The following is a 19,012-nucleotide window of genomic DNA, read 5'->3' as shown; positions in this document are numbered from 1 at the left end:
TGTCGCAAATAAATAATAGCGAAAAAGTGAGGAACCTATTTATTTATTTATTTAATTAATTCTTTATTTCGAACAGAATAAAAGAATAAAAGGTAAGTGTGAAACAGCATACACAAAACAAAAAAACAAAACAAGAATATTTATAAAGTGTCATAAACAATATCTATAAATTAAAGAAATCGTATGTCCGAAAATGAGCAGGAAGAAGCCAAAGCTTATTAATTCCCACCCGTTATTCAACTGCTTATAATTAGGTATGTTACAAAATTTACCTTCAGCGGTGCTGCAGTTCTGCCACTGGCCGTGTGCGCGACTTTGGCGCCTTTGAGACGGGGGTGGGTTTAAAATGCCGTTTTCTCCAACCTGTTGAAATCGATCTTTGTCAGGCTGTTTAGCTGCTGAAGAAAAATCGCTCTGACATCCGTTTTATCAAGTTTTTTACAAACAGCGCTGGATAATTTAATAGCAGGAGTAAAATAAAAATCGTCTTCTAAAGCCGTCAACTGCCGACAACGGGACGGATCTCACGTACGGGACAAAGCAAAGGTAAGCCGTTTATTTTTACATATAAACGTGCTTCATAGGATGCCTTTAATCAAAATTTCACATTGCGAAAAGGTGATTTAGGCCCCATACGAACCGGCAGTGTTTTTCCTGCCGATATGGGGTTTAAATTCACTGCAACCGCAATGTTCCAATCGATCGTGTTTCACAAAATCCCACTCGCAAGATGATTTAAATGACCATTAATTTACGGGAATTAAACACTAAATTCCTTCCATTTGGCCTATAAATTCATGACAATGAGATTTAAAAATCATGTTATATTGTGAATTATTGTGTGAATGTTATTTGGACACTTAGGCTATTTAAAAATGTTAACCTTTTCTTAAGAAATGGATAGATGTTTAGATCTAGTAATTGAATTTTGTAATTAGCTACAATTAGGTAACTAACAAATTATATGCTTTAATTTCAGGTCATCCAAGTAAGATTGTTTCATATTTGTTTCAGAATGCTTCAGTCTATAATAACTGAAAATGTCATTCAGTTCTCTTAATTTTTAAGAAAGTTATGAGCTTTTGACTGTCCTTGATCACAGCTTTTGAGATAAGTCAATGGAAAAGCAATAGGGAACAAGATGCTAATTTCAGTATGAAAATGGCCATAACTTTTTAAATACTGAAGATATGAAAGTGAATTAGGTGTCAAATTAAAATTATTTTTATGCTTTATCTGATGGGATCAATTGCAGACTTGATTTTTCAAATCTCAAAATTTTGTGACATTGCTATTATAATTATCTTATACAAATTTAGCAGCTATATGTACACCAAATTACAGGTGAACAACCTTTTATCCGAAATTCCAAATAACGAAAAGCTCCGAATAGCGGACATTTTTTCGGTCCTTGAAGAAAGGTCCTTGAAGACGTTCACTGAGGGCGGCCCGCAGAGGTGACAGCAGAACCTCCTGTCGGTCCTCGAAGAAAGGGCCATTTCTAATAATACTATTTAGCACGTTCCATAAACCTTTCATATTGCTTTTATTATTCTCTAATATTTTATTATAGTATTCTTTCTTACATATCCTCATAATATTGGTTAATTTATTCTTATATTTATTATATTTAGTCTCTCCTGAAGTTCGATATTTTATGAATTATCTATATAGAGTGTTTTTCTTTTTGCAGGCATTTTTTAGACCCTTAGTGATCCATGAACTATTTGTTTGTTTTTGCCTATCACTATATTGTTTCACAGGACAGTTTTTGTCATAAAGTGATTTAAAAATGGGTATGAGTGTGAGTGTGTGTGTGTGTGTGTGTAATTGTTTGTGTGTGATCAAATCTACTCGAAGAAACGACGCGTTAACGGGATTTTTTTTTACATATTCCAGTAGAGATCTATCCCATGAAATCAAAAATTGCCTTATCTGAAAATTTCATGCATTATTTCTCGAGTTATTTATGAAAATGTTCACAATCTCAAATAACTTAGAAAATAAACGAGATGGTCTCGCTGATGACATCACAATGGATCTGACTGCCTGCCTCTGCTCACGCTGCGAGTGACGTCACCCCTGTTGTGTCTTCTGTACTTCTTGGCTTCTTAACTTTTACTTCTTTAAATTTGTCACTTTGCATTTTTAAACTGCTGCTCAGGTCGTGCTGCGCGCTCTGCAGGGCTCCTTGAAGTTCTAGAAAATGGCGGCGGCGACTGTTATCGCCGCGCAGGTACGAGGCAGGGCGATGGGAAGGTGACCGTGGTGGCCATTACTCCCTCTGGGAGAGGCAGTCTATGGAGACCTGCAATTCCTCCATTGATCGCAGGGACTCGGGGAATTGTGACGCCTTTTCTTCGCTGGTGATCCCGATCCCAACTGGCGATCTCTGGCCATCACTGGGGACGACCTCCTCTCCGTCTCCCTAGCCCGATCATCTGTCACGCGGGAAGCCATAATCGGCCGGCCCTCCGCTGCTTTTGACCTTCCTCAGATCGCTCCGGGCCTTGCTCGGGTCCATGCCGGCAGCACCCTCGCACAGGGCCTGGCACCTGCTGGGGAGGCTGCTGCTCTACGACCTGGGTAGGTGCTGCCTTTACCCCCTCCGCCTCCCTTTTACAGGGGTGGAGTGGAGGATAAATGTTATTTAAACATTGTGTTCAGTTGGGGAGTGAGATAGGAGAGAGGTGAGGAGTGGGGGAGCAGGGAGATAGATGTAGAGGTGGGCGTAGGGAGGGGAGAGGGGTTATAGAGGAAGGGAGGGACAGGTGAGGGAGTCGAGGAGGCCAGGAGGGGAGGGGAGATAAGAGGGAGGGTGAAAAGGAGGGCTGAGGGAAATGGAGGATAGGGGTAGGAAGAGGGTTGGCGAGGTGCAGTTGGGGAGGGTTGCCGTGACTCGCATCACAACGGGGATCTCTGGCGTCACAACGGGAACCCATCAGCCACATCTGCGCAGTTGGGGGCTATGGGTGAGTGGTGGAATATTGCGTTTGGGGTCAAGCCCTCCCATGTGACAGGGACCAATGGGTCCCACTTGGTCTATTTATTACTAAAGGCGTAAGGTATGCAGGATAAAGCCAAACAATCGAGCCTAGATCAATTATGCATCTTGGTAGGCATGGATGAGTTGGGTCAAAGAGCTTGTTTCCATTTTTATTTATGACAAATACGTTGAATAGCTCTATGACTAGGTGCCACTGAATCCTGACTGTCCACATTTAGTTACATAAATGATTTAGATAAAAAGATAAAGCATATTATTTCTAAACTAAATCCCAGGTGTGATGAGGATGCCAGTAGTTCTCAAATGAAATAGATAGATGGGTTAAACAATTGGGCAAGAAGATGGCAGATTTAACAAGGGTTAAAGGTAAGGTAATTCACTTCCAAAGAAAGAATACAAAACATTTTAGATGGCGAGATACTAGTAATTGTTGGTGTATAGAACTATTGTGCACTAGTTCATGAAATTCTAAAAGCAACTTTTCACATCCTTCTCATGAATCTTAATTCTTCAATGCACAAATAGGTATCAAGAAAATATTACAAAACTCTATTTTTGCCAGTGCAGCATTTTGCTCCAATAGCTAATCACTAACCTTATGTTTCTTGAACAGAAATTATTAACATTCAGTTCAAAATGCAGAAGTGAACCACCTGCCTTGTCCAGGTAGCAAAAGTACACCACACAACACTTTTGTAGCATTAATTTGTAACGGGATAAATTTATTTACACTGCACAAGACAGAGATACATACTTCTTGCCTCCTGTTGGGGAAAGAAACATTTACCATTGTTAAAATATTAGCTCTTCAATTTTTTGATTGAATGAGAAAAATTAGGTGATAGCAACATGATACATCATAAATGCAAAGTTAGTATGACAAATAGAATCTGTGCTTATTGTACAATGACTAAAGATTCTAGTATCCTACTGTCATTCCAGATTATTGGAACAAGAGTAATGCAAGTTATTTGCATGGTTTCCTTTAAATATATATTCATTTGGTTGATTCACAAATAATTCTTTAACTTTTACTTCTGTACTCAAAAACAATTTCAACACTTCTAAGTTACAACTTTCAAACATAGTCATTAGGATGATTCATTTGCTTTCTCGAGTATTAACAGTCAAAGTGAATTAATGTTGAAACTTCCAAATTGTATAATTGCAAATTGTCCAGTAGAACGTGCTAAATACACCTTTGTTTCAGCTTCTTTGTACATTTCTATAAAATATAAAATATTACATACAAACATATTATGTACATTTCTTCCCTGAGAATTGTGTTCTTGTAACATGTCTCATATTGGGAAAACTGCTTGAAAGATTTACTTAGCCAGATTCTGCAAGGGAGATAAATTAGTATATAATTAATTGAAGAGGGACTAATTGCAAAAACTCATCAGGTTGATTACAACATCTTTGCTGAATTTAATTTCATTCACAATGTCTTAATAATTTGTCAAAGCTAGGTACCCTGACATATAATTATTTTTCTGTTTAAATGAAAATAGTCAAAACAAAACAGAACCAGATTATTTTTGTCAAAATTATTGCTCTAAATTGAAAATGATCATGGCACTTCTGATTAATCTGATCCAATATCTTTCCATGTATTTAATTTCTGCTTATTTTGCAGATTTAAGACCATCATTTTTAGAATCTTGCATATTACTTAGATCATACCCTAAGCATTAAAGAGAATGTGTGCCTGGGGCAGAAAAGTGGCTGTATGGGAGGAGATTATATACTTGCACGTTTGCAAAAGTGAAAGCTTTTGGAAATTTGTGTGTGTTATCTAGGGGAAATGTCAAATCTGAAAATTTAAACCTATTTTAAATTTTAGGTTTAAATTTTCAGATTTGACATTTCCCCTAGATAACACACACACACACACACACATTTCCAAAAACTCAGCCATTTGCACATTCACGAGTTGCTAAACAATGCAAGGTTTGACCAACACATTTTTTAAAAATCGCAGTATTCCTTAAGTGATCCAACATTGATATAAAACGTCCATTTTTGACCAAACTTGAAAGTGAAGACAACCCAAAACTTCCAACTGCTCATATAAATAGTTACTGGACTTTCTAGATACTTTAGTTGTTGTGCAGAAAGGAATATGAGAAGTAGAATTACATGTTATCACTGTCTTCAAATATAAGACCCACATGCATTAATTGTAGAAATCTGTTTAATCACATAACACATGTGCATTAGAAATGGAAGAAGCTTAAGCCATTTTAAACCCCCTCTGCTCTGACAAGAAATGATTTTAATTTTGATTCTTGTTCAATTTCAGCAAGTAGTTGCTGGACAAATGTCTTGGATGGAAGCAAGACTTGATTTGTAATCCATCATAAAATAATCTGAAACGTGATTATTGATAGTTACAGCCATATCTACTAAAATGCCAGGTATAGAGAGATCTTGACACTTAAATGTGCAAGAAAGTCCAAACATTACAAACAGTTGTTTGATGATCAAAGTTCTTAAGGTGTTTTACTTTTCTCTTATCATCTAAGGATACCGCATTTAAACATATGAATTGAACATAACTTGTTGCAAGTGATTCAGTATAATACAAATTGACAATGAAGCTTGCTGTTTTAAGATATAGTAGTGCTGTGAACATACTTTTTAATAGAAATTGTTGGTGTCTATGTATTTTCACTTTCAGTTGAAGCAATAGATTCTTCATCTGATCTTTCACTTTCATCATTACTATCTTCACTATCATCTTCATTACTGTTGTCACTTTCATTACTCTCTTCCCCATCATCTTGATGAGTTGATGCAGCTTCATCTAAATGAAAGTTGTTAATTCAGGCATAGTTAAAGACAAATTTATTGCAGATTAAGTTTTTCCAATGCATTGGTAATAGAAAATAAAGAAAATAATAGGAGGCATTGCAACATCCATAAGCATGGATAGAAAGAAGAGATAATAGAGATGATTGAGAACTTAATTTATAATTAATCATGCGGAACAAATTTAGAAACAATAACAAAGTGAATGAATAATTAGGACAGAAGATTAAGGAACAGGGTGAATTGAGTTTTATTTGCACGGAGCCCATACTCCAATCTATAAAATGAAAAAGCAGATTCACTACAATAATGTGGGGGATGAAGATCCCTTTCCCACTGGAAAAGTGGTTACAAATAATACCCAATCAACATCTTCAAAATCATGAAATAAAATCAAAATAAATGATGATGCATCTATATCTATATCTATATACATAACTAAAACTCTGATCTTGTGCTCTTCCCGTTTGCGGGGTGTTTTTTATTTTTTTATTTTTATTACAAGCAATTGTACAGAGATAAAACATTCAGCTTCTAAAATTATACAATTATTGTACAGTTTCATTTTTAACCTTATAACCTAAATTATGAAAATGAATAAAGAAAAGAAAGAGAAAACAAGAAAGAAAAGAAGTAGAAAGTGAAAAAATAAATTGAAGAAGAACAAAAGAAAATCCCCTAAACTACCAAAGCAGTGTAGCAGAAAGATATAGGAATAAAAATATAAAAAAATAAAGAAAAAGAAAAGTGGAGATATACCTTGCCCCTCGTCCCCCCCCACCCCCCGCCCGCCTCACCCAACCCAGCATTGGATTAAATTTGTGTTGCACCATACTATTGTTGTAAGAATTCGGTAAAGGGTGTCCATGTCTTAAGAAATTGAAAGAAATTGATCTGGTTTTTCCACCAAGACAAGCCTAATGTTTTCCAAATGTAGTGTCTCGGACATGTCTGTGATCCACATCTTCTATTTGCGCAAAAATGGTATGTTATAGCGCTACGATTTTTCGCCAGGTTACTGACCGTTCTCCGTGCTGGACCGTGCTCGAGTGCAACAAATTTCGTTCCGATCGGTGGTATATTGTAAACGTTATCGAGGTTTATAAACTTAAAATCCGTGTGTGCGCAGATTCCTTCAGTCAGCGCCATGCAGATTGGTCTCTTCTCCTGTCAGTCAATGCCGCGGCCGGGATGGCGACGCCCCTTCCTGACCCACCCGCCTGTCCCGCCTCACTCACAAACCCCTCTCTCCCTCTCCGCACCTCACTGTAACTTGTTTATCGTCTCCCCCACCACCGGCGGCAGCCGCGGGGGGGGGGGGGAATTTAGTGGAGGCCCTGGTCCCGTCTCTCTCTCCCACATCACTCACCCCTCTCCCCCGCCCGCCCTCTATGGGCAATGGCGGTCCCATCTACCTGCGTTCATCTCCTCCGCCGACACCGTTGCGGTAACTCACCCTCACGGCCTTCTCAGAGGAGATCTTCTCCATCAGCTCATCGAAATTCGAGGTGCCCACCGTGTCGAACACTAATACCATCCCCCCTCCCCGCAGCCCGGCGGTGGCAGCGAGCAGGCAGGCAGGGCAAGGACGGGCCAAGCGGCAGCAGCGGGCGGGCGGGCAGGGACGGGCCGAGCGGCGGTTGAGCCGAAGTAGGCAGAGGGAGGGAGGGAGAGATGGGTTGCAGAGTGGCCGAGCAGTTTGCACGGAGTTTGAGTAACTCACACACACACACACACACCCGCGCATGATGCAAACTGGTCCAATCGTCAAGTCAACGGGATCTAAACCACAGCTAACAATGAATGACCTGTGGAGGAAGGAACGGCAGATGCTGCTGTTTATAGATGGAGGGAGGGAGTGACTGAGGGTAGGAGAAAGGAGACGGTGGGAAAGGTGAGGGAGGGATTGGGGGAGGAGAGGAGAGGGGAGTGGGGGAGGTAGGGAGTGGGAATAGAGGGAGAGGGGGGCAGTGGAGGAGGTCAGGAGGGATAGTGGGGGGGATAGGGGGAGGTGAGTGGGGGATAGAGGGATACGAGGGGGGTAGGGAGGGGAGAGGAGTTATGGAGGGAGGGAGTGACTGAGGGTAGGGGTAAGGAGAGGGAGGGAGAGGAGAGGGAGGGATTGAGGGAGGGGAGGAGGAGAGGAGAAAGAAGAGGGAGGGTGAAGAGAAGGGAGAGGGAGTGCTGGGGGATGAGGGGAAATGAGACGTGCCTTCGCAGTTGCGGGCTATGCGTGAGTGATGCAATATTACGTCGAGGGGGCGGATTGCATTGGGGGAACAGGTGAGTGGTGGAATATTGCATTGGGGAATGGGTTACGTTGGGGGACCAGGCCTCCCGTGTGACAGGGACCCAACGGGTCCCACTTAGTCTGGTTCTTTCTATTTTTCAACACTGTAATAATGGGAAGGGCATACGTCAATATCATAAATATTAATGATGACATTATAAATCACAGGAGAGATTAGAATGTAGATCCACAAACATTTTTTTAAGGTGGAGTTCACAGATTATCTGAAAAAAGGTCCTAACCATAAATGTCACCTGTCCATCTTCTCCAGAGATGCTGCCTGACTCACTGAGTTACTTTGTGTCTTTTTTGTAAACCATCATCTGCAGTTTCATTACTTCCGGCTCTCTGCCCTCTATAGCCTCCAACCTTAACGTTTCCTAGCCCCGCACGGCCCGATTTTATCTTCTCCCCAAAAAGAACTGTCCTGGCAGACCCATTGTTTCTGCTTGTTCATGTCCCACTGAATTAATTTTCATATACCACGACTCCATCCTATCCCCCTCGTCCAATCCCACCCTACCTATGTCCAAGACACCTCAAACGCTCTTCGGCTCTTCAATGACTTCTGTTTTCCAGGCCCCCGGTACCTGATCTTTACTATGGATGTCCAGTCACTCTACACCTCCATCCCTACCAGGAAGGTCTTAAAGCCCTCTGTATTTTCCTCGACCGCAGAACCAGCCAATTTCCATCTACTAATACTCTCCTCCACCTCGCAGAGCTGGTCTTTTCCTTCAACAACTTCTCCTTCGACTTCTCCACTTACTCCAAATCCAAGACGTAGCTATGGGCACTCGCATGCCTCATTGTAGGATATGTCATACAATCACTGTTCCAGGTGTACACTGGCCCTATCCCTGAACTCTACCTCCGCTACATTGGCGACTGCATCGGTGCTTTCTCCTGCACCCTTGCACTCAGACTTGATCAACTTCACAACTAATTTCCATCCTGCACTCAAATTCACTTGGACCATCTCTGTCATCTCCCTACCATTTCTAGATCTCACCATCTCCATCACAGGAGATGGACTATTGACCGACGTCTATTACAAACCCACTGACTCCCATAGCTATCTACACTACACTTTGTCCTATCCTGCTTCCTGTAAAGACAATAAACAATAGACAATAGGTGCAGGAGTTGGCCCTTCGAGCCAGCATTGCCATTTACTGTGATCATGGCTAATCATCTACAATCAATACCTCGTTCCTGCCTTCTCCCCATATCCCTTGTCTTTGCTATCTTTAAGAGTTCAATCTAACTCTCTCTAGAAAGCATCCAGAGAATTGGCCTCCACTGCATTCTGAGGCAGAGAATTCCAGATTCACAACTCTCTGGGTGAAAAAGTTTTTCCTCATCTCCGTTTTAAATGGCCAATCGCTTATTCTTAAACTGTGGCCCCTGGTTCTGGACTCCCCCAACATCGGGAACATGTTTCCTGCCTCTAATCCCTTAATAATCTTATATATTTAAAATCCCTTAATAATCTTATATGTTTCAATCCCCTACTCTATCCCCTACTCCCAATTCCTCCGTTTACGCCACATCTGCTCCCAGGATGAGGTTTTCCCTACCAGGTCATCGGAGATGTCCTCATTCTTTAGGAAATGGGGGTTCCCCTCTTCCATTATAGATGAGGCTCTCACTAGGGTCACCGCCATATCCCGCAGCTCCACTCTTGTGACCCCTCCCCCCATTCGCAACAAGGACAGAGTCCCCCTTATCCTTACCTTCCACCCCATCAGCCGTCACATCCAGCACATAATCCTCCAACATTTTCGCCACCTCCAACGGGATCCCACTAGTGGCCACATCTTCCTATCTCCACCCCTTTCTGCTTTCCATAGAGACTGTTCCCTGGTCAACTTGTTCCTTCCCACCCAAACCACCCCCTCCCTAGGTACATTCCCCTGCAACAGCAGGAGATGCAACACCTGTCCCTTTACCTCCCGCCTCGACTCCATCCAAGGATCCCGACAGTCTTTCCAGGTGAGGCAGAGGTTCATCTGCACCTCCTCCAACCTCATCTACTGTATCCACTGTTCCAGGTGTCAACTACTATACATCGGCGAGACGAAGCGCAGGCTCGTCGATCGTTTCGCTGAACACCTCCACTCAGTCCGCCTTGACCTACCTGACCTCCCGGTTGCTCAGCACTTTAACTCCCCTTCCCACTCCCCATCCGACCTTTCTGTCCTGGGCCTCCCCATTGTCAGTGAGGCCCAGTGCAAAGTGGAGGAACAGCACCTCATATTTCGCTTGTGCAGCTTACACCCCAGCGATATGAATATTGACTTCGCTATCTTCAATTAGCCCTCATTTTCCATCTCTTTACATCCCTTCCCCATTCTCAGTTCTCCCACCAGTCTTACTGTCTCCGACTACATTCTATCTCTGTCCTACCCACACCCCTGACATAAGTTTGAAGAAGGGTCTCGACCCGAAACGTCACCCATTCCTTCTCTCCAGAGATGCTGCCTGTCCTGCTGAGATACTCCAGCAACTTGATTTGGGATTGTTCAAGGTCCGGCCCATTACAGTGGTGTCATCTGCAAACCTGTAAATGGAGTTAGAGTATAATATGGGCGCACAGTCGTGGTTAAACACGCACCCTTGATTTCAGAGCCTTTTTGGATTATCCGTTTTTACGGGCCAACAAAGGTCATGTGATAACGAAACAACAGTACACTCCTGGCCCACAGCTTCCAACTGCAGTCCCACGACCCCACCCCGACTCGCAAGGTGCACCAGCAAGCCCACAAATGACAGCCCTCCCGTCTCTCGAAAGCACCATGGGACTGCAGTCAATTATAAAAGATGAAATAGCGGCATATTTGGATAGCAGTAGCAGGATCGGTCCGAGTCAGCATGGATTTATGAAGGGAAAATCATGCTTGACCATTTTTCTGGAATTTTTTGAGGATATACTGTAACTGGATGTAAGTGGATGTGGTGTACCTGGAGTTTCAGAAATCATTTGATAAGGTCCCACATAAGAGATTAGTGGGCAAAATTAGTGCACATGGTATTGGGGGTAGGGTGCTGACAAGGATAGATAATTGTTTGGCAGACAGGAAACAAAGAGTAGGGATTAACGGGTCCCTTTCAGAATGGCAGGCAGTGACTAGTGGGGTACTGCAAAGCTCAGTGCTGAGACCGCAGGTATTTACAATATATATTAATGATTTAGATGAAGGGATTAAAAGAAACATTAGCAAATTTGCAGATGACACAAAGCTGGGTGGCAGTGTAAACTGTGAGGAGGATGCTATGAGGATGCAGGGTGACTTGGACAGGTTGGGTGAGTGGGCAGATGCATGGCAGATGCAGTTTAATGTGGATAAATGTGAGGTTATCCACTTTGGTGTGTTCATGTCGCTGAAAGTAAGCGTGCAGGTACAGCAGGCAGTGAAGAAAGCGAATGGCATATTGGCCTTCATAACAAGAGTTGAGTATGGGAGCAAAGAGGTAATTCTGCAGTTGTACAGGCCCCTTGTGAGACCACACCTGGAGTATTGTGTGCAGTTTTGGTCTCCAAATTTGATGAAGAACATTCTTGCTATTGAGGGAGTGCAGCGTAGGTTCACAAGGTTAATTCCCGGGATGGCGGGACTGTCATATGTTGATAGAATGGAGCGGCTCGGCTTGTATACTCTGGAATTTAGAAGGATGAGAGGGATTTTATTGAAACGTATAAGATTATGAAGGGTTTGGTCATGCTGGAAACATGTACCCCATGTTGGACGAGTCCAGAACTAGGGGCCACAGTTTAAGAATAAGGGGCAAGCCATTTAGAACGGAGATGAGGAAATACTTTTTCACAAGAGTTGTGAGTCTATGGAATTCTCTGCCTCAGAGGGCGGTGGAGGCTGGTTCTCTGGATGCCTTCAAGAGAAACTTAGATAGAGCTCTTAAAGATAGCGGAGTCAAGGGATATGGGGAGAAGGCAGGAATGGGGTACTGATTGTGGATGATCAGCCATGATCACATTGAATGGTGCTGGCTCCAAGGGCCGAATGGCCTACTGCTACACCTATTGTCTATTGTCTAATATTTACCAGTCTCCCAAATCACTCAACGCGTTGCAGCAATGCTCTCCTTTGCTATGTAGGTCTGACTAAAGGCTTTAGTTTAGCTACTCATCCCAACCCTGTGATATTTGACTCAGCACTGAAATTTGACAAACAAATCAATGCCGTGGTAAAAGCTAGCTTCTTTCAGCTTTGGATGATAGCTAAAATAAAACAATTCCTCCAGTTTGATGATCTGGAAAAGATCATCCACACATTCATCTCCTCCCGCCTAGATTACTGCAACTCCCTTTACACTGGCATCAGCCAATCTTCCCTGTCCCGCCTGTAACTGGTCCAAAATGCCGCAGCGAGACTCCTAACGGGCACCCGTAAAAGGGACCACATCACCCTGATCCTGGCCTCTCTCCACTGGCTCCCTGTGCAGTTCCGTATAAACTTCAAAATACTCCTCCATGTCTACAAAGCCCTCAATGGGCTTGCCCCCACCTACATAAAAAGTCTTCTCACCCACCACTCCACCTACAGGCCCCTCAGATCGGCCGACTTGGGGTTGCTGAATATCCCACGGTCTAGGCATAAGCTCAGGGGTGACTGCGCCTTTGCCGTTGCAGCCCCTAGGCTGTGGAACAGCATCCCCTTTCCCATCAGAACTGCCCCCTCCATCGACTCTTTTGTCAAGACTAAAGACTTATCTATACTCCCAAGCCTTTCCTGATGTCCTCTGAGTGAGGACTACATGTTAGATTAGATTAGATTTACTTTATTAATCCCCTTATTCAGGGGAAATTCAGGTGTCCTTGCAGCACACTAATAAAAATACAACATAGCATTCAAGAAGTTCAACACCAAAACACAAAAACATCCCCCCACAGTGGTTCCCACTGTGGGTGAAGGCACAAAGTCCAGTCCCCATCCTCTTGTCCACCCAGAGTCGGGCCTATTGAGGCCTCCACAGTCGCCGCCACGGCGCCCGATGTTCTCACCGGGTGATGGTGCTCCGGCGTCGGGAGAACCCTCAGCGGCTTGGGGTGCCAGGAACGGCCGCCTTCTTACCGGAGACCACGGCTTCCAAGCCAACAGACCGCGTTTGACGGAGCTCCACACACTGGCGATCTCGGCGAGAGATCCCAGGCTCCGGGATGTAAAGTTCAGCGCCGCAGCTGGCCGCTCCACAGAACCGCGGCTCCACAATGTTTTCATCGGCGGTCCCAGCATACTGGAGTTCCAGCGCGGCGACCCAGGAAAGGCATCGCCCGCTCCGCAATAGCGCTCCAGCGCTGTGCCGCCGCCAAAGCCGAGGTTCTGGCCAGGTCCCCTCAGGAAACGTCGCTCCAGGACCCGCTGGTAGGCCGCGAGGACAGGTCGAAGGTGCTGCTCGGAGGAAGGCAGCCTCTCCGACCAGATAGGGACTTGAAAAAGCAGTTTCCCCCTTCCCCCCCACCACCCCCCACACATAAAAAGATTAGACCCCCCGACTACGCACTTTAACATACTAAAAATAATAAAAAAGAAGTGAAAAAAACGGACAGCTGCAGGACAGGCAGCCGTACAGGACAGCGCCTCCTAAGGTGCCTCATACATGTTAATATGTATGTAGTCTGTTTTGTTGTGCTATTCTTATAACAAATGTAAAGCACTTTGGCCAACGAGAGTTGTTTTTTATATGTGCTATATAAATAAATGTGACTTGACTTGACTTGAACCCTACACCCACCATCTAAATCCCGTACCTTGGCAATTATTTTTTTTCTCTCCACTGCTGTGGGACTCCCAGCACTAGGTTGCTAAAGCACTATGGCTTACGCACAATCCTCTAATAATTAGAGATAGTCATCTACACTGTAGCCGTATTTAATTTGGGAAAATGGGCAATACCTTGGTTGAATAGTCAAAAGTGTTTTCCTAAGGAACTCCCCTGATCGTAATTGTTCAAATTAGCAAGCAAATTGGATGAATGGCAAAAGAAAGGGAGCAGGGATAATGAACATGTCCAAATTGGCAAGATGTGATGAGCGTTATCCCACATGGGACCACAATTAACTCACAATGTTTATAAACAACTTAGCTGATGAGATAGAATGTTGAAGGTAGACAAAAATGCTGGAGAAACTCAGCGGGTGAAACGTCACCTATTCCTTCGCTCCATAGATGCTGCCTCACCCGCTGAGTTTCTGCAGCATTTTTGTCTACCTTCGATTTTTCCACCATCTGCAGTTCTTTCTCAAACAGATAGAATGTTGTGTAACTGAGTTACCAACGACACAAAGATACACGGCACCGTAAGAGCATAGATGTTAGCATTAAATACTAACGAGATCCTAATAGATGAATTAAATGGCTAAAACTGAGGCAAATTTTAAAACAGCATAGGCAAACATAATTTCATCCCCTTCTGACCCAGTCAGTTAAACCAAGTAATTTCTAAATGATAAAGAGGTTGTAGTAATGCTGGACAAACAATATTTTGGACTTCAGTTTTAAAGATCACTAAATTATGGATGGGTGCATAAATATAATTCCAAAAGCTAGTAGAATGCTAGCTTTTATTTCGAGAAGACTAGAGTACAAGGAGGTAGTAGTGATATAACAGCTTCATAAAGTTCAGGCTAAACCATACCTGCAGAATAGCAAGTAATTCTAGATATTGTGGAGAGAAAACTACCTGAACTCCACAGATTAAATTATCAAGATAAATTACACACATTAAGGTTGTATTTCCTCTAAATTAAGACTCTGGGTTGGGGTGGGAGATTGCAACCTTCACGTGGTCCACCCCGTTTCAACGAATGCAATCAACCTGGCGTGCACAAACAGAAGATTTTACTTCGGAGTCACGTGAGTGACTACGTGAAGAACCCGCTCAGTGCGCAGGCGCGGCATTACGCCAGCAGTGCAACAGCGGCCACAACGGGAGTTAGGCTTTCCCGTTACAGGATGAACCGGACCGTCAGGTGAGTATCCTGAGGTCGGGGTTTCTTTTACAGGTGAGCCTTTTTTCTGCTTGTGTTTTTTACAGGCAGAGAAAAAGGCTCTGGAACAAAACTGTCCCCCGTTCAAGGAGGAACGGGTTCCCGTCGGGGGGAAGGGGGGCAGCAACAGGCGGTAGGAGCGACCCGGTGTTCCGTAATTCCCCGACACCGTGCCGAGCCCAGCCCGCTAGTACCTGAGCAGCGGGCTGGATGCATAGCCACTCGAGAGGCATCCGGCAGGTGTTCCCAATTGGGACGGGACGTCTCTCCATCCGCACGGGGGGAGAGAGAGCCGCCTGAGCCGCTGGAGCGGCTCACGGAGCAGGTGCCTGCGAGACGCGCTGCTTGAGGGGCGCTCTCGCATCTACAAGGCAAAAGCTCCAGAAGAAGGCGGTAGGAACCGGGCGCTCCGCTATTCCCATCACCGCGCCGAGCCCAGTCCCGCTAGTGCCTGAACTGCGGACTGGATGTCTAGCCATCCGAACAGGCATCCGGCCGGTGGCGTCCGATTCGTCGGACGGGAACATGTCTCTACCTAAAATGGAGGAGAGACAGCCGCCTGAGCTGCATCCAACAGCTATTGGAGCAGCTCCAGCGAGATGCGCAGAAAGAGCGCTCTCGCGAAAAGAAAAAACAAGACTTTCGAAATCTGCCCCCGTCCAACTCCGCAAGAGGAGAAGGGGGGGCAGCAACAGGCGGTAGGAGCGCTATCCGGGTGCTCCGCTATCCCCGACACCGAGCCGAGTCCAGCTCCGCTAATGTCTGAACAGCGGGCTGGAGGCAAAGCCAAACGGAAGAGCAACCGGCCGGTGGCATCCGACTCGTCGGACGGGGACGTCTCTCCACCCAGGAGGGGGAGGGACAGCCGCCTGAGCCGCATGGAGCGGCTCTTGGAGCAGGTGCTCCAGCAAGGTGCACCCCGGGAGGGGAGCTCTTGCAGAGGGAGGTCAGGCACTCCCTCTACAGTGCCTCCTGCACTGTCCATTGCATCCTCCTTTCCAGAGGATAGCTTTGGGGACCAGGACTGGGCTGGTCCAGAACAAGGGGTTATGGCTGAAGATTTCGGGAGTATGCTCGGGGTCCGCTTACTTTCACCGTAAGTGTTTTTTAGACCAGGGCCCAGAGCGGACCCCATGGAAAATGCGCCAACCCCCAACAAACACGCCACATCAGACACCTCGCAAGCCGACCAAAGGGAATCAGAGGAAATACCCGTAACCATGGAGGTAGGTGGGTCTGGTTCCTATCACCTTTTGGGAGGTGGAGGCTTAATACTAACAGGAGGTAGATTGCACCGGTTTGAAGCATAGTGGATATAAAATACAATTCATGTCAGAAAAAACGCCGCCAGTTCAACAATGGCCCCAAAGGGTATTTCTCCCTCCGTCAAAGAGAAACGTGAGGGACAAGCTGAACTGGTGAGACTTATCACAAAGGGGGTCATCGAAAAGACCAAACATGAACCTTTGGAATTTGTATCGAATATATTCACTAAAACCAAAAAAGATGGTGGCTGTCGCATCATCATTGACTTAACATCACTAAACAAATTTGTTAAGTATATACATTTCAAAATGGAGACATATGTTACTGCCAAACAACTGAATTCCAAAGGATATTCGACAAGTAGCAAGAGTAATTGGGAAAATGGTAGCAGCATTTCCAATTCAATACAATTTATTGTCATTTGAGCCTCAGTGAGGCTCAAACGAAATTCTGTTTCCACAGCCATACAAACAAAGACAATACCTAGACATACACACAATTTAGTTCACACAAACATCCATCACAGTGAACCTACTGTGATGGAAGGCAAAGTCTTTTCTCTCCCCTGTTCTCCATGTCTCTCCCGATGTCCAAGCCCCAGGCGGGCGATGATAAGTCCCACGGCCATTTTAGGCCGTGCCGGGCGATTTACGGCCCCGCTCCCGGTCCAAATGTCACAAAGTTGGAGCCCAAGAGATTTTAAACAGTTTCCCCCTCCCCCGCCCCCCACATATACACATTTAAAACCAATATTAAAAAACACCAACACTACATTTAACTAGACAAAAAAAAAAAAAAAAAAAAAGACAGACAGGCTGTAGGGGTGAACTTACCCACTGAAGCAATATCAGAGCTACAGTGGTGGGTAGAAAACGTTTGGCATAGTTTCAGCCCTATCTTTATCATTAGTTACTAAAACAGATGCCAGTGCTCAAGGCTGGGGAGCGACTAACTCCATATCCAGCACAGGTGGTAGATGGACTAACCTAGAGTCATCATTACTACTTACACTGGGCATTAACTATCTAGAGATGTTGGGCGCCTTTTATGGTTTAAAAGCATATGTATCTAATATGCAGCACTTGCATGTTCGGTTACAAATTGATAAATACTACGGTGATGGCTTATATTAACCATATGGGTGGCATAAAATCATTGTCATGCGACAAATTGGTCAACATGATTTGGCAATGGTGTGTCGAAAGACATATTTGGCTCAGCTACTTACCTACCAGGTAAGCTAAACACCCATGCCATGAGAAAATTAAACGCCTGGGTTGCAAGTTTGAACAGACCTTACCTGGAACTGGGATTGTCCAAACAAACCATCACCATGTCGGCATCCCTTCGAACATCCACCAGAGGCAGTACTTAACCAGCATCAAAAAAGGGAGAAGTACTGCCAGGAAACAGGGACGACATACGCAACAGCTACAGCCACCAACATACTGGAGTTCCTGGCCTATCTACACCACGATGTAGGGATCAGCTACAGTGCCATCAACAACCAGCGCCAGGACAACAGGCGATGGGATCCCATCCACTGGTGGTAAAACTGGTGGTAAAACTGATGAAGGGCATTTACAATATCAAGCCCTAAGCCCAGGTATACCCATATTTGGGATATCAGTGTGGTCCTGACATATCTCATGGAATGGTCACCAGCCAGATCCACCGGCCTCGAGCAAGCTACACTAAAGACGCTCATGTTGATGGCACTTGTATCCGCTCAGAGGGTCCAGTCACTACACCTATTGCGACTGGACAACATGATCACAGCTCCAGACCAGATCTGTCGTTATCCAGCGACTGATCAAACAGAGCAGACCAGGAACACCTAATCCAGTCGTGGCTTACCCACCAGAACCACGGTTATGTGCCATGACTCACCTACTATCCTACATAGACACAACCAAAATATACGAGGGAGATGAAAAGCCTTGTGGGTCAGTCACAAAAACCTTATGGTCGGGTGACGAGCCAAACCATTGCGAGATGGCTCAAGCAGGTGCTAGAAACTGCTGGGATAAACACTAACATGTACAAATTTTATTCCACCAGGACAGCATCCATGTCGACGGCTAAAGAATGGACATGCCTATAGACCACATCCTGGCTACAGCAGGATGGTGGGGGGGTAAAGACCGTTCAGAAATTTTATAATAAGTCGTTGGCAAAACCTGGTTTATTTGCAGTAAAGATTTACGAACTGCAAATATTTAATTTAAGCCCAGGGGAGCAACTTAATTCTTTGTTGTTATTGTTTAAAAAATACCATTGTGTTTTTCTACAAATAGACTCATTGGTTGATTACGATAACACTTCCTCCCTCAAGAACTTCGGCAGTGAGTGAAATGAAACTGTTACACGGTTTGAAATCACAGAGCTTTGAAATCTTCACGTAGTCACTCACGTGACTCCGAAGTAAAATAGTAAGATTAAACGAGAACTTACCAGTTTGAAGTTTGATCTGTATTTTATGAGGAGTTACGATGAGGGATTACGTGCCCTCCGCTCCCACCCTCATTATATGGATCAAACTAATAAATTGATGTCTCCTTATCTTTACTATGTTTACTTCAAATAACTGTGTCTATCTGTGATTCCACACCGCTGCTTGGAAGTA

General features: G+C 44.4%; 1 protein-coding gene across 4 annotated transcripts in view; it reads right to left on the bottom strand.

Annotated features, from left to right (window-relative positions):
- Positions 1–3,698: 3,698 nt before the first annotated feature.
- Positions 3,699–19,012, bottom strand: part of erich2 (glutamate rich 2) — a 68,105-nt gene continuing 52,791 nt past the window's right edge. For 3 of the 4 annotated variants that reach the window (XM_033024007.1, XM_033024009.1, XM_033024010.1), the window contains one exon: positions 3,699–5,816. In XM_033024007.1, the coding sequence (XP_032879898.1) occupies positions 5,671–5,816 (146 nt within the window). In that variant the 3' untranslated portion in view covers positions 3,699–5,670. The remainder of the gene's footprint in view (positions 5,817–19,012) is intronic. The other variant, XM_033024008.1, reaches the window with a different exon arrangement.

This window comes from Amblyraja radiata, chromosome 7 (genome assembly GCF_010909765.2).
Source record: "Amblyraja radiata isolate CabotCenter1 chromosome 7, sAmbRad1.1.pri, whole genome shotgun sequence".
Lineage (NCBI taxonomy): Eukaryota > Metazoa > Chordata > Chondrichthyes > Rajiformes > Rajidae > Amblyraja > Amblyraja radiata.
Note: the sequence above shows the minus strand (reverse complement) of the source record. Positions and strands in the feature narration are given on the sequence as shown.